The sequence below is a fragment of the Cydia splendana genome, chromosome 8, assembly GCF_910591565.1.
Source record: "Cydia splendana chromosome 8, ilCydSple1.2, whole genome shotgun sequence".
Taxonomy (NCBI): domain Eukaryota; kingdom Metazoa; phylum Arthropoda; class Insecta; order Lepidoptera; family Tortricidae; genus Cydia; species Cydia splendana.
In genome coordinates this window covers 10,082,549-10,099,647 of record NC_085967.1, presented here as the reverse complement: position 1 = coordinate 10,099,647, position 17,099 = coordinate 10,082,549, and the positions used below count along the sequence as shown (strand labels likewise).

Here is a 17,099-nt window from a genome sequence, read left to right as displayed (position 1 = left end):
CAGTCAGCACTCGGCTGGTCGAGAGGGCGGGGCGGGAGCGCGGGGGGATGCTTGCCGCGAGTTACGAGAGTCAAAAGCGCGCGATAATCGATCTAAATGCAGTCACATTTTCTTACTTTTCCCTCGACGTTAAAAAAATCTGTGTAAGATTATATGTTGATTAGGCGTAAGTTTTTACATGAATCGTGTATAACTTTTAATTTTGGTAGGTAAGGAAGTTATTTGTAAAAAATCGCTGCCGCTTGTAAGGGGGCGGGAGGGCCGCCGCCCGCCCTCGAGCGCCACTTCATTCATTGTCCGCTGAAATGCACCGTATTCGAGTTCTCAATGAGTCGCGACTAATATAATATGTGGTCAGATCATGATTAGGTACCGCTATTAATATTTAATGAAGCGATTAAAGTAGGTAGGTAGGTACTTAACTTCCTTTTGTAAAAATTTAATCTATATATTTGTTTTATTTTTAATAGGTAGCCATTTTATTCTTAAACCTTATATTCCTCGGAGTAAATATCTATGGAGTAGAGACGCGCACTAATTTCTATCTGAAAAATTCTGTCGTTTTTGGCGCGGGGGACGAGGTAACGCACACAAATAATGTTAACACTAATGCATTTTTAGCATGCGTCGCTACACACGCACACGACAAAATTATCAAACACTAGCAAAAACTATATTCACACAAGTACAAGAACAAACACAGACAACCCTGTCCGTGAACGAGATGACGTCAGTTCTAAGTAAACCTAGATAGTGCGAGGGACGCGCCGATAATATTGTCGATAAAATTGACAATTAATTTTAATTTCTGATTTTATCAATTATAATAATAATACAATATCAAGTCTTTGTACCAGCATTTTACTAACTTTGAATTTTTGTATTGTTTAGATGTTATTTCTAATAGTTTGTCAATTTGTTTAGGGCGAATCTTGCAAGCTGATATAGAATGATTTTTTATTATCAGTTCATTAGTTAATATTTTACATGTTGGTTTACTTCTGAAAGCAATGCAATATACTATCGAGCATGCAGATCTGATGACAGAGATGGAACGCGGCCATAGGATGTCATTTAAGGGATATTGAGTAGGGGATAATTAGTATATATATCGGCGGTAGATCGTAAAATCGGGCATATCGAGATATTACTAGGCATATCATGAAACGCCGCCATTTAATAATCTGCCTTTTGCATTTTTTGCCACGGCTAGTGCTGCATTCTATGTGGCATTTGGAGCAGAATGCGTAGATACTAAAATCATACGCTACCCAAACACGTACTATAAGTAGGCTGTCAAGCCATTTCAATGGTTATCATTTGCTAAAATTAGGACATTCTACTTATTCGATATGCCTAAATGTTGAGGTTTGAACGGTATGGCTGGTGGTCACTAGTCAGATCATGACATGCCGGCGTTTCATGATCTGCTTAGGAATATCACACCTTGAAGTTAGCACGTCTGGTGGTCACTAGGCAGATCATCATCTGCCTAGGAATATCACTCCTTGAGGTTTGTACGATATGGCTGGTGTTCGCTAGGCATCATGACCATCTGTATATTATTCATTATGTTTATATCGATTTTACCGATATTGGTATTTATGGTGTCCCATCACTAATATTGGTACGGTGATACCAGAGTAATAAATTAAAAGTGCCTATTTATGGAAAGTGGCAGCCGTAAATACCTTAAATTATTAAAATATTTGACATGTTAAATAAAAATATATAGCTGGTCAAGCAAATCTTGTCAGTAAAAAAGGCGCGAAATTCATTTTTTCTATGGGACGATATCCCTTCCCGCCTACATTTTTCAAATTTGCCGCCTTTTTCTACTGACAAGATCTGCTTGACCGGCTATTATGTAGAAACTAAAGGAAAATTTAATTTTCAAAAAAGAGTCTATCGGTAATTTTACGTTATTTAGGGGTTGTGCACAAATCACGCGAGATGTTTTCGACTACTTTTTGATCCCCCGTCCCCCTTTTCTTTATTCTTATAGATCTATTTATTTGATTAAATAGATTAGGTTGATATGAAACTAAGGTGTTATATAAAAATAATGTGTTACATAAATTATATGTGACGTCCTACGGGTAAAGGTACCTTATGGGGGTTGGCGCTTACGCTATTATTAACGCCGCTCCAATATTATTGCGGCGCCATGCGACGTAAGCGCCGGCCGCCATAAGGTACCTATTTCCATGGAACGTCACATATAACAAAAAGCAACGCAAATAGGGCATATTACTGCAACGTTCTGCCGCCAGAGTGTAGCACTAAGCTAGCTAGTAAATTTTCTCTTTTCTCTTTATCGCTCAAATATGCAATAGTGATAGAGAGGTTAGATAACGAAATTTAAATTTTCTTGTTCCGCGGCGGACCCCCAGATTGTGATGGATTGTGGTAGTCGCGCCCCCTACGCAGAGTTTCGCATAATATTTCCTATTAGAAATTCTACTCGTACCTAATTAATATTTAGAAAGTCTTCTGTAGAATTACCCTAAATTTGATCTAATATCATATCACTGGTATCACTGTCAGATTGACAATGTTTTTTAGTTATTTGCAAAGTTAATGCACTATTTGATAATATTTAGATGTAATAGTACTTACATATGATAAGAAACGTGTTCTTTTTGTAGACTAGACGTTTCCGATCTCATTTTGCACGAGAAAACGCTGCAATTCGGCATTTTCGGCTCCTATCATTCCGCTTAGACTGACGTTTGCTGAATGGCGTATGACGTGTGGCAACTAGTTTTATATAACTTCCTTGACCGGCGGCCGCGATCTTTTTGCAGAGGGGAACGCCTGTTAATGGCCGCTCCATAGATATTTACTCCGAGTTATATTCATATGTTTCAACCTAAAATTATCCAAACTTAAATAATAAATCTAAACCTACATAGGTACAACATAAATATAAAATAAACATAAGTACTTATATACATAAAATACATATATGTATGTTAGTCTGTAAGGTATTTGTAATATGGGCCTTGTTGCCTGAATTATTTTGTAATAATATGTATGCTAGTTTTAAGGTATTTATCTATGGGCCAATAGTTGCCTGAAAATAAATGTTTTCATTCATTATATCGACCGGGATATGAACCGTGATTAAGTACACCTACCTTTTGTATTGTTTTCGAGCTCCCGATATTTCGATGCAGTTACATGCATCTTGTTCACGGGTAACGGTTTCATATCCCGGTCGATATAAATACCTAAAAGTCTAGTGAAACTAACCGTGAATCATTCAAAATTGTTAAAATGAACATATATTATCTGAATACATACCTACCTAACTACTTGTAGCCCGCTCCGAGCTACTCCCGAGTCTCCCGACGCAAAGGTGCCAATTAGAGTACAATTGATTGAAGAAATATAGGTATTCATTTCATTTTAACTCAAATATAATGTTGATTGTATTATTTTAAAAATGAGTGAGTCAGGTTGAATATTCAAGGAACCTTTGATGGATGGATGAGTCAACTTGAATATTCATGGGATCATGCGATTGATGGGTAAAACTTCAAGGAAGATTTATTTATTGCACAAAAGAAAATTTAATGTACAAAAGGCGAAGGAAGTAATTAAGGATTACTTGTTTAACATTGTAATTATAATGCAAATAACATAACTAAGACATAACTAGGTACACAGTACAGCCTCGTTAATCCGGTGAGCCCTGTAATCCGACGGTCACGACTCGCACTGCCTAGAATGATACTTAATATGGCAATTTACTAGGATTTTCGATTACAAGTATGGTCTTGATCTTCGCTCTGGGTCATTCCAGATGAAAGTTGTTTGTTCGAAGTGTGACTACTCGTAAATAGGTTAGGTGTACCTAGGTTACTCTTGTGATGGGCACCTTTGTACGCGGAGAGACGTGGAGCGAACTTTACGAATTGGGCTCTTTTGCTATAACTTTATAAATATCTAAGGTAAAATGCTAGTTTAGCTTAAGATTCATTCGTATTTGAAACTTTTATATTTGGCAACACACCGTAGAAAATATTATATATACTGTCATATTAATAATAAATGGAGTGAAGTGCGGCGCCGACGGCAGGCCGGCACGCCGGGCCGTCGCCGTTCGGAACGCGCATTCTTCCTCGCAGCGAATACCAACGACATTATTATGTGCGATCTCCCATTGTGCCATCGTATATAAGTAAGTATATACGATTATACATCCCGATCGACATTCGACTCCGACATACTTGAGAGTTCGGAGCACGTCCTGTAGTACCTAAGCAAATTATTCATGCGACTAAGTTAAATGAAAATATCCCCCTCTGTATTTTGAAGCAACGTGGGAAGTTGGTGGTGGTGCGTAATGTTGCGGAATTTTGAGAAAAGTTTATAACATGCTTTAAATTTTTGAAGTGAAAACTTCTTTAGCGGCGCTGAGCACTTTTTGTGATGGGGAAAAAATTTTAAACTCGCGAGAGCGTGAGACGTAAGACGTGACGTCACGTGTGACGGACACTGTTACAAAGTCATTGAGTTTTATTTTTTTGATTTAAATGCCATCTAGTGAGTTTCCCTCAAACTGGTACTAATATTATAACTCTAGTACTCACAGTGATGTGCTTAGGGGTTTCAAGTAATGCGACGAAATAACGCTAGATGGCGTTAACCTCAATTATACATAGTGCTGCAGACATTCTTTGAGTTTTCACTTCTGCCGGCACTCCCGGAGTGCAACCCGTGGCTTTTTTTATTAAGAAACATCTTTCCCTTACCTCTCAAACTGTTAAATTCATTTGAAATTACTTACCTGTATGCCTATTGGTATCACTATTGAATTACTAAGTAACTAATACATTAGTAAGAATCAACAGCATCTATCTTAGGTACCTACTTAAATTACCTAATGTCTCTAGGCTTGAAGGTCATCAAATCACCGGATCAAACCTAACATAACGTAGGTATTTTGTAAGTGGTTATTTTCGATGTACTTATACATTAATTTTCATAATACCTATACCATATAATGCTATGCTATGCTTACATTTAATCCAAGGCTTAAGAACTTAATTATTATAGTACCTATATTATATTATATTAAAGGATGGGTACAGGCAAGGTTCAGAGCTAGGTAGGTATTTACTTTTATCAGCTTTTATGTTCCCAATGGTCAGAGAGCGTGTACCTATTTTATTTAACTGTAGGTACACAGCCCTAAAACCATTTTGAAACCATTTTCCGCCACTAAGTTATATATATTCTGATGATCAACGTGATCTTCGTTAAAACAATTTAGCTGCTCCTTTCCTAATCGAGTTGTGTGGGAGACACCGCTACCCCTAGGCGCAAAACACACGGAGCAATGTGTCGCTGCGCACCGCGGCGTTAGGTAGGTGGGCATTTTCACTTAACTGTGCACCTACGGCCGTTAAAGGCCGTCTTTAGCAATCGTTACAAAACTGACGGTCAATGTCAAATCCCATACATTTTGTCAGGAATGTAACGGGACGTTACTGAAACACGACTTAATTGCCGCGCTTTAAAGTGCAAGTTAAAATGAAAATGCCCAGGGTACGACACGCGGAGCTGCCTAAATTTTTTTAATAATACCTATCTACTTTATTTGACGTTACTCTATCGTAGTCCATCTTGCTGTAGTTTTCAGCTTGAGCTAGTGGAGTGAAAAAAATTCATCTGATATGTGCAAAGCCAATACCTATAGGGCCAGGTACACAGTGAGTACTATCAAATCAATAAAAAAATCTGAAGTTCGAATTCAGCTCAAATTTTTGAATTCCAAATCGGCACATCACCGTGTGTCTCGATTTTTGATGTAATCTTTAAAGTACGCTATGTGTCGCTTAACTTCAAACTCTGGTAAATCCATTCGACCATCTCAGCAAATATCTACCTATTATCTTTTCTTAATACCAAAATCGCATAATCTGACAGATTGTTTTTTTTTTATTTTTTGTTTACCTGATTTACCTGAGTTTGAAGTTAAGCAACTCATATGTACTATACTTGGTCAAGCAGATCTTGTCAGTAGAAAAAGGCGGCAAATTTGAAAAATGTAGGCACGAAGGGATATCGTCCCATAGAAAATTTGAATTTCGCGCCTTTTTCTACTGACAAGATTTGCTTGACAAGCTATATGTAACTTGCAAATATTTTTTCGTGTTCTTTTGAAAAAAAAAATCGATTGAGCACCGCTGCACGTGTGCCGACATACGGCTCCGAGTGTATTCCACCGCAATTATTGAGCTCGGGACAAATTCACTTACGGCTTGACGCTTCCCGACCTAATAAGCATACGAGTAATAACTATTTCATATCTCATGCTCTGAAAGTGGGTCGTTGTTGTTCTAAAAGGTGCGCAGAAAGTGATACGTTTATGCTCTAGCGCAGAAAAGTGGCGTACTCCTCTGCGTCCCCGTCCTACGAACAACTGGGTGGAAATAAAATTGAAAAATAGTGTCTTTATTTCCTCGCCTGGAACAATTGGTAATTGTTTAATTTTACTAATCCCAGCACGTTGATTTTTTTTTTATAAAAAAAGATGAAAATAAATTGTTAAAAACAAATTATTCTTGATTTCTTTCGTTGAATTCTATTTACTCGATTTCATAAGGCGGGAACCAAAAGGAATACACCAAAAAAATTTTTTTAAACCTTACATTTGCGTAAATGAGCAAAGGCAGAATCTTATACAGCCACAGTTAAACGTTTGAACGATATTAAATTGGGTTTTAAAGTTATTTAGCACTATATTCATGAAAATAAATTAAAATACAAGATAAAAAATTCTCATATTATTAATTAAATTGTTATTTAATATTTAAAATACTTTTATTATAATATGTTATTATTATGTTCTTACCAAGGTCGCGGTGCGGTCCGGTAGTCTGTTGCGGCTTTTAGAACGAAAAAGTATAAAATTAAAAAGTAAGAGGCAATCCCGCTGATTTTCATACTATAATGAACAAATAATTTTAAAATTAGTGCAGTTTGTGTAAAAATGTGTGTTTTCGTAAATATTGCAATCTAAATGATTTTCGCTAGGGGTTATTAACCTTCACATATGTAAAGTCTCCGATTGCAAGTAAAAGTCCTAAGGAAAAAAACATGGCCGTGGGTCTATTAGGTACTTCAATTACTAATTTTGCGAAATTGCTTTGTCTTGTTTGGTTTCCTCGCATTCGATATGAAAAGTAGAGTGTTTAACTCGGGTGAAAGGCACCATTTCCGTCTCGGACTATTGGCGCTCTCACTGCGTTCGAGCGCCAAACTACCTCGACAGAAATGGAAGCCTTTCAACCCTTGGTTAACAATCTACTATTCTGCTCAATTTGTAGCCAATTTTCCTTTTTAACCGTAACAGCTTTTAATGTAGTGAAATATATAACTTTTGTACTTACTTATAAGTTAAATTTTTTTTATAAAAAAAAATGTAAATAGGTGTATCTAGTATAGACAATTATATATTTGTTCTAACTATGTATATGCAATGTACGTCAGGAACAGTAAGACCAAGCGGAATTGCTCCCGTAATTAAACAAGACCGAAGTGATCCCATAAGTGTTCCGTGAACAAAGTTTTGTACGGAACACTAAAAAACCGAGTTTTTTTTCTTTTGTCGTACTCGTATATTTAGTTTGTTCTAATCAAGTAAATCTTAACATAAAGCATGCGCGCAATAATAGTCAAGAATTTGTTACGTAATGTAATAAATAAAAGACCCTTCCACAATGAACCCACAAAGTTATATTCATAAAATTTTCAAGGTTCCGCGTTCCGCCGCGACACTCGTGCAGGCTACTGGCTACACAGCTAAATACAGTACGGTTACCATCAGTTTGTCACTGACATAAACGCCGTCGAGAACGTAATTTACTTTCTATACGTCCCGTTTGCACTAATATGCGAGTGCGAGCGAGATGTATAGAAAGTAAATTACGTTCTCGACGGCGTTTATGTCAGTGACAAACTGATGGTAGCCGTACAGTAGCTTAGGATTTCCATGTACTTACTTACCTACTACAAGAGATGTTTAGACCGATTTATTTTCTTTTTTGCACAAGAGAAAAACTTAACGCATGGACGACGAAGATAATGTTATAAACTTATAAAGTTTCAAGTCAACTTCAATATCTTCCTACGTCTGAAAGTTATTTAGTATTAAGTAGGTAAGTAATTGCAGTTGATTTCATTAAGATTATAACTATGAAATCTATGAATGTACCTACCTACCAAAAAATATCCGATCGAAAAGATGTGGTAATAAAATCAAGCATGTATACGCCGCGGGATATTAGGTCTGATTAAAGAAACGTATTTAAGGTAGGTATTTCAACAACCATTCTCTTTAGGATTTTATATAATTCTTTTAATAAAATAAAGATCTATTTTTAAGTAACAATTAAAAGCCCTAAACATCAATTTAGTATCCATTTTCCCCTTGTAAGTACCTAAACAGATTTTACGATTAAGGGGCTACCCGAGGTTTTCATCGATTTTTGACAAGTTTTGAATCGTATCTCCTTTTTTTTGCACTACATATAGAATTGTAAGACAAACGGTTATCGGTTTTTCAATTTTTTATTTCCGGTTTTATTAACCGGATTTTGAAAAAAATTAATAAGTACTTATTTTTTTATGAATTTTTTAAACATTGTTTAAAAAAACACTTTTTTCGTATCTAGTTTGCAGTGAAGAATCTTACATGTAGGAAATCTACATATATATTTGGGTTCGTCTTTGACGTCTCGAAAAACGTGTCCAGGTTTTTAATTTTAAACTAATTAACACGAAAGTTATGGCCAAAGCCAGTTTTTTAGCCTAAAATTGTTCAACTTTGATGCCAAATATCTCGAAGACAATGAACTTTGAAGTAAATGTGGGATACTATTATATACTAAGCTACAAAAAACATTAGAAAACTAAGGGATTCAGATCGAAGGTCATTGGCGTGGGGTAACCCCTTAACAGGGGGGTGTCACTACGCAGTTTAGGTACATTTGGCCGGCGCGCCGCCCGGGCCGGCAGGTGTATGGCAGTGGGCTGCCGCTCGACCGCACGATAGTCGTGTCACGTGTAGGGAATGCAATAACCGGCCAAACTTCATAACCGGTTACGGTTATGCCCTAAATATAACCGAATATCGGTTATAATCGGTTACGGTTATTTTCGACGAAAAATTATAAATTTACAATGATGTAATAAAAAAAATACAATTTGTTTATTTTAGTACCTACATTATTAGGGAATGTGAGTAAAAGTCTTCGTTTTTTAATAAAACACACCAAATACAGTAAAAGTAAAATATGACCTTGGACGTGATACAATATTCAATAAAAATATTTCATAAATAAGGGAAGTAAATTTGGTATATTTTAGTTATTAAAGTCCACGAATGACAAAAAATATAGTCACAAGCGTCACAGCCAAAAAAGGCAGGATTTTGTAGTCATTAGATGATAAAAACATAAAATTTAAGTCATATAAAATAACCGAAAATAACCGTAACCGGTTATTCGAGTTTCCAATATTAGGTTATTACATTTTGTCAAAATATTCGGTTATAACCGAATATTTCGGTTACGTTACGGTTATAATCGATTTGCATTCCCTAGTCACGTGGCGCTCACGCAAAGAAGATTCACCGTTCGTGCGCGGTTATAAGTTTCAATTTTGTTGCAGGCGGCGAGTATAGGTATAATTTTATACCTAAATCTGACTTTTGTGAAGGAGTGAATTTTCTGTACGGTAGTACTATTTAGTTATTCTGTGCCCTTAATTAGAACACCAAGGCCACAGACGTTATTAAAAACTTTAAATATTTTTAACTGTCTTCAGACTTAGAATACTTATGGATATAATTCGTAAAGTTTCGATAGTCTAATCATAAATTCACCAACTTCATATTCCGAAAATATTCGTAGAATAGGGTTCGACAGATCTCTAATAAAAGAGTCGTCTCCGCGGAAGAGATAATAGCCTTGTTGAAATCTAATTTCTCGTAACCATAACAGGGCACTTGAGACCGATGAGCCATCAGGCACAGGCGCCGCTCACATCGTTCCTTAATTGAGCTTCTTGGGAACCAGCTGAAAAACTTCCGTCTCAAGACGCGGCGATATCCAATTCCTCTAAATTATTTATATATTCGCGGTGCTTTGTATAGGGTGTTTATTGGGTCCGTATTCCATTAACTGGGTTGGTTAAACGTGATATGATATTTAGGTCTATTTACTCGTCATAGTTCCCGGTACAGTAATGTAAACGTTTTTTATTGACTTTCAATAAAAGGAGGTTCTCAATTCATCGATATCTGTGTTTTTATGTACCTATAGGTACTTTATTTCCCTGATTTCTCTGAGACTGCTAGACTGATTTGGAAAATGTATAGGTACCTATACTTCATGTCATCGAATTTGTTTGGGAATGCCCATTGTCATCAGATAGAGATCTGATGATGGGATCCTGGACTGGGCACACGTAAAGAGATTTGGTATTTTCTATGGCTTTTTCTAACACCTTTTTTTGTGATGAATTGGAACTCTGCTGACGGCCACCATGAAATGATGGCATTTGAAAAGTTTTATAAATTCGGTTCTATTTTTATTGTTACAAAATATATATTTTTTTTCTGAATTATTCATCTCTTCAACTTACAGGTATAAAACTATAATTGTAACAACGTAGGTATCTCTAATTTAAACTTTTTATTTGCTTACATTTCAAGCCTAAGACTATACAAATTCACTGAACACAAATCTACCCATTCTAAGAAAGCAAGTAACGTAAGTAGATTACCACCATGATTCTTCATTATTGTCCTTATCTTGCGTAAGAGCATAAGGACCTTCGTTGCAGCCCGGGCCATCACAGGAGAAATTGTCGAATTCGCAATAATCTCCCATTACGATCTGAAAAAAAAGTCATCCAGATTATTATTGTGGTGGCAATTGTCTCAAGCAAATATTCACGCGGTTGCATTTCTAAATAAGTATAGATACCTATTGTAAATTTGGTCAACATTGCCAACCAATATCACATAATATTACCTGCACAGAGCTTTGCTCGGAAAACATATAAACAATCAAAAATGCGCGTTTTCCCAGAGATAAGACCTAGCTAGAGATCGATTTTTCGGCCCCTAAAAACCTTAAGGTGTATTCGGGTAATACCGAATGTCGGATAATTCCGAAATTCAGATGAAAATCACCCTTAATTCCATCATAATAAAAGTCTCTTTTCGGAATTATCCGACAGTTTTCGACATTCGGAATTACCCGAGTAAACATTATAGCAAATTTCATCGAAATCGTTAGATTAGAGCCGGTTCCGAGATCCCCGAAATATATATATATATAAATAAATATACAAGAATTACTCGTTTAAAGGTATAAGATACATAAATGTCGTAATAAACAATAACTAAAATAGTAAAGTCAATACCTTGGTGGAATTTTCATAGGTCTCGCAGACGCACCGGCCGCACACACACGCGCCGCGGCCGCTGCACGGTGGCGTTGTGTATTCGTCCGCCCCTTCTGGGTGGCAGTTCTGTTCTTGGGCTTCATCTGTTTCCTGCTTGCAACTACAAATTGCGTTTTCTTGCAGACTGACTGGGAACAAACAAATGTGGGTAAATGGAATACCTATTAAACGATGATGGGTCTGGTGCTGTTATCCAGTGGTAAAGATATGAGAGATATAAATCTCCGACTCCGACTTTGATACAGACCAAAACTACGGTACGAACATTTTTTAAGGGGCCCACTGATTAACAGTATTGGCCTGTCAGTTGTTCGGAACTGTCAAAATTTTGTTCTAACTGACAGGCCGATACCGTCCGGCGGACTGTTAATCAGTGGGCCCCTTTAGGGTTGAGGGGTAGAGAGGTACGCCTCAAAAGGAAAACCGGAACCCTTATAGGATCACTCTGCGTCTGTCTGTCTGTCCGTGTGTCACTTCTGGACCAATTAAGTTGAAAATTGGTACACACGTGTAAATTTGTGACCCAAAGACGGACATGTAACGTGATGATGAATTTTAACACGGGGCCACGTTTAGGGGGTATTAAATGATCATTTGTATATATACAAATGATAGAGCGCATTTGTGAGAATTTTAAATAAGTTTTTTTATAATTTTAAGATTCTCCCCCCCTTTAAGTATCTCCGAAACTACTGGGTCTAACATTTTGAAAAAATACACAAAATAGTTCTTTACCTATAGATGGCAGGAAAACCTATTACAAATGTGCAGTCAAGCGTGAGTCGGACTTAATTACTTAGTTTTTGATCCGACCCCTACGGATGATTTGTAGGTAAGACATTTCACTCACGTTTCACATAAAAAAATACATTGTTAAAAATTCTGTAGGTACGGTAACGGACCCCTTGGAACGCGAGTCCTACTCGCACTTGGCCGGTTTTGTTCTAATTGTTGGCCAAACTTATGTTCCAACAGTAAGCACTTTAAAACCCTACAAGCTAGATTATGAAGTATAGTCAGCTGCAGATAATTTTGACCCTATTTATGCGGGTTGGGTTTCTCTACCTCACCCCTAGGTGAGTATGGATTCCCTGTATACCTAAGTCTGGTTTGCGGTTATGGCTAAGTATATCCGAGACCATAAGCTTCTTTTAAAATTCTACTTAGTTAACAAAATAAAACTTTAGAAAAGCATATAAACATTACAGGTAAATAAGAATATGTTGTTGAGCTCTTATCAAGCCGAACCTGACATCATTTAAGATCTTCTATAAATAATAAATTGAGTATTATTCATTGGTACCTACATCCGTAATCCGTATATTCATTGGTCTCGCTGCATTTTTCAGGCTCTAACTCCTTTGAGAAACACTTTTCCTCTTCTTGGCACCAGGAGCAATGTACCAAGCGTAAACAACTTATACAAGATTTTTTTATTTTACACACTTCTCTTTGGTCGACTCCTGTGATAATTCTGTCACTATCAGCACTTTCTACTACGAGTATGCATAGACACGCAAGCAACGCGGTAGTAGTAAAAATGTGCATCGTTGAAACGAATTAGAACTATGTATATTTTTTTAATTAAGTTAACGTATTGTCTCTAACACAGCTTGATAACTGCTTGCTTAGCCGTGACTTGTTTGTTGTAACGGTATCGCAATGATAACCTTTATTCTTCATTGCGCAAATAAATCTGTGCCACAGCGTACGAGGGCGTGAACGAAAACAAACTAAATACGTACCTATTATAAGTACATAATTAATATCGTATTTTATGTACTTGATGTGTTGATGCGCAAGCTGTGCGCAAGTTGCGGAGAGATTTAAAAAATTGGAAATGTGATCAGAAAATTTCTGAAACATTTCACAATGAATAAAGGAAGTACCCATTGTACCCAATTCACAGATAGGAAATTTCAATCTCCATACAAAAATGTGAGAAGAAGGTAAGTAATAAGTACTAGGTAGTTAATGTAACAATTTAGCCTTTCTCCGGCACATCAATAAATATTGTGTAGGGTGTAGGTATTATCTAGTATTTTTGTAATATTTCGCACGCTCAGTGTTCAACACAAGCACTCGCCCCAAAAAACAGCTTTGTAGCCTTGCATACCACGGGCGTAGCCAGGGGAGGGGGGGTTTGGGGGTTCAAACCCCCCCCGAAAAGTTCAGAATATTAACATTCATAGAATTAAAATAAGAACAGGCGTGCAGCATATTTCATTGATTACTAACTATTACCTATAGTATACGGTGGTTTGGATTTTGGATTTCTCCGCCATCGTCGATTATCGGATCGCATCAATTACTTTCTAAGATATGATAAAGGTGACATTCGGGTGGCGACTGCAGCAGCATTATTCTGTTGCAATGTTACTGCTGCAGCACTGTCAATTTTCGTGATAAAATGATGTGTCTGATTTCCATACTAAAAGTAAAAATGTACAACTGTCTATCAAATTGCGTTTTTTATATCAAAAAATTTTCGCGCTCGCTTCGCTCGCGTTTTCAATTACTTTCTAAGATATGACAAAGGTGACTTTCGGGTGGCGACTGCAGCAGCATTACTCTGTTGCTACGTTACTGCTGCAGCGCCTGCAGCACTGTCAATTTTCATGATAAAATTATGTGACTGATTTCCATACTAAAAGTAAAAATGTACAACTGTCTATCAAATTGCGTTTTTTATATCGAAAAATTTTCGCGCTCGCTCCGCTCGCGTTTTCAATTACATTCTAAGATATGACGACTACAGCAGCATTAGGTACTCTGTTACAAAGTTACTGCTACGGCACTGTCAATTTTCGTGATAAAATGATATGACTGATTTCCATTCTCAGCTGTAATGCGGCAATGAACGTCACTCAATTTACCAAAAAAATTCAATGTAATCTTGATGACCCTAGGGAGAGGGGGCACCATGGTCTAGAAATGCTTAGGGCATCAAAATATCTTAATCCGGCACTGGTCGTTTGCGGAGTCAAACGATTTGGGACTCGCATTATATACACATTTCCATGCCTTCCCGAAAAAAATCGAATCATTCGCGAAAGTCTCGCAACGCATTGAGGTTACAAACGGCACGCGCTCTTCCTCAGGAGTCTGAAGAAGACCACGGTGAGTGGCGCTCTAGCCAGGCAGGCCGCTTCGCTTTCGCTCGCGTGCGTATACCTTACTGTATCGTCCGATATACACCTACTCTGTCGTTAAAATCACGTGTAAAATTATAATAAGGGCGAAAAAAACTATTGATTTTGGAGTGGTTTTATTTAGTGGTACCTAAAATATTTTATCTGGTCTACTGTCCTCTAGCATATCCATCTGTCAACTTTACTTCAAGTTCCGCCTCCAGGGGAGAGGGAGAGAAATTAGGATTAGAAATTAGCCGCTTACTGACACAGACAGAATTCCGCGCGGGCGGAACCGCGGGCACAGCTAGTCTCTAATATTTTTCTTGTGTAAGGGTTATTTTATGTACTTTTAGTCGTTTTATTTTCTTGAACCCCCCCGATACTAAAACCTGGCTACGCCCGTGTTGCATACTAACGAATTTTTATTTCAATTTGGGTCCACTGAATAATAATTTATTATGATTTATGGCTACAGATTTATAAATGAAATTTTGTTTGTTTAAACTTAACCCTCGGCGTTGTTGACTTGCTGTTTATTACTTTTATAAAGGTAGGCAGGGTAGATAATGTTTACTATGTAAATAGCTGAACCAGGTGAGAAATAACATAAATTAATTGGTACTGGAGCTGATACCTGACTTTTATCCCTCGGAGAAGAGACCGAGCAAACTAAATTATTACTTAAAAGCCTGATACAACTTAATTCAGCAATGAACCTAAATTAGGGTTATTTTAAAATTTACTTAAAATAAAGAGTTAAGTAAGTATATAGTCACTAGATGTAATGGTATAAGCATGTAGATATAAGCATCCTAAAAAGTAGGTAGCCTAGTAGGTATATATGGTCTATATATATATGGTCTGGTTTGCACTAATTTAGGGACATTTTTTTAGGATGATAGAGTTAGACCAAGATAAGTCTGCAACGATTTTGATAGCACACGCAGTGTGTTAGGTATAAGTACATATAGGCTGATATAGGTATAGGTTCTCGCGGGCTTGGTTTCCGCAACTCGACGTCATATTATTGCGCCTATTTTGCGTGATGGGTTGGCGGCACTATTCTTGCCAAGCCAACTCTACCAAGAAGCCTAGCAGACCCTTGACGTTGCCGACGACTTCTGGGAGAGAGTGGTGAGCCGAGGTGTTGTGCCCGGTACCAGTGTTAGCCGAAACGTTAATGCAATTAAACATTATTGGCCATTAACCATTATATTAAATTTATAATGGTTAATTGCAATTAACGTTCGGCCAACACTGCCCGGTACTCTGCCATCCCTGGGCATTCGAGAATGACGTGGGCGGCTGTCTCATCTCAAATCAAAACAATGTTAAAACGAGCCACGAAAATAGCGAGTGGTTCCAAAAGTAGAATCTTGAGCTTTCGAGGGTTTCAAGGTACGGTCGTTAACAATTAAACAATCTTTGCTATATACCGAGTGAAAACAAAATTATGCACACACTAAGTAACCCGAGGAAAATACTAGTTGTACAATATTACAAATTGAATCCAAATGAATAGTATTGAATATGATAATGACAGCGTTTTACCACACCCCGGACACTGGCGATCAAATGTATGAAACAAACGCGTTCCTACGCACACAGTCTAAGCTCGTGTAGGTGAACGCGTACCATGCTTGTGTGAGTGAGATAAGACGTGCTAGGGTTCCCGCCATTTTGTTGACAAGTTCGATGACCTCAATGACTCAAAACTCATTGCGCGAATTAGGAAGAAATAAGAATCATATGGGTATCTAAGCTCGATTTATACAATAGTTTCCTATTTTGAATCAGTATAAACGAAGTAACAAAATTTTTGTAAGGAAATTCAGGCCACCAAAATATTACGTAAACTGTTGAAAACATGATTTTTTGTTCATATAGATATTGTGTTGTTTTCAGTGTGATCTGATAGGTTTAGGTCTAAAACAGATAGGGTAAAAGAAATACTAAACATAAGTACCTATTGTAAGTTGGTATTCTACTAAAACATAAAACACTTTAAAAATAACTGGGTATGTACTTGCCTTGATTCATACAATGGGAATCTGTGGAACTTTCTTTTAGTTTTGTCGTTTATAGAGCTTAAACAACCGTACACAGCACAACACACGCCCATTACAAAAGGATTTGTAAATATTTGTTTAATATTTTACGTGGCCTCCGCTCTGCGCATAGGGTTGCCAGATGGTCGGGATTTGGCGGGATTCTCCCGATTTTTAGCAAGTGTTCCCGATTCCCGACAAAGTGTTAAGTGTCCCGAAAAACAGCTTCTCGTTATAAAGCAATAATTTCAAGTTCCGAACTGTCGTCGAGCGAGCGAGCGACCCGCGTCGAGCACGAGCGCGCGCGTGGCGAGAGACCTGAGCTGACGTAGAGCCAATAATGTAAAATATCGTTGTTTTTAATACAATTACTTTAATTTGAATGTTTTTTTCCCGACTTAAGCCCCAAAATCCCGAAAAATGTATATTT

General features: G+C 37.2%; 1 protein-coding gene across 2 annotated transcripts; it reads right to left on the bottom strand.

Annotated features, from left to right (window-relative positions):
* Positions 1-10,690: 10,690 nt before the first annotated feature.
* Positions 10,691-13,190, bottom strand: LOC134793237 (integrin beta-1-like). 2 transcript variants are annotated; one of them, XM_063764806.1, is made up of 3 exons: positions 12,795-13,190; positions 11,446-11,615; positions 10,691-10,913 (listed from the first exon to the last, which is right to left on the bottom strand). In XM_063764806.1, the coding sequence occupies exons 1-3, from the start codon at positions 13,033-13,035 to the stop codon at positions 10,797-10,799; spliced, it is 528 nt and encodes a 175-aa protein (XP_063620876.1). In that variant the 5' UTR covers positions 13,036-13,190; the 3' UTR covers positions 10,691-10,796. The 2 variants fall into 2 exon arrangements, with proteins under 2 accessions (XP_063620876.1, XP_063620877.1); XM_063764807.1 differs by having other exon boundaries at positions 12,791-12,963.
* Positions 13,191-17,099: the final 3,909 nt, after the last annotated feature.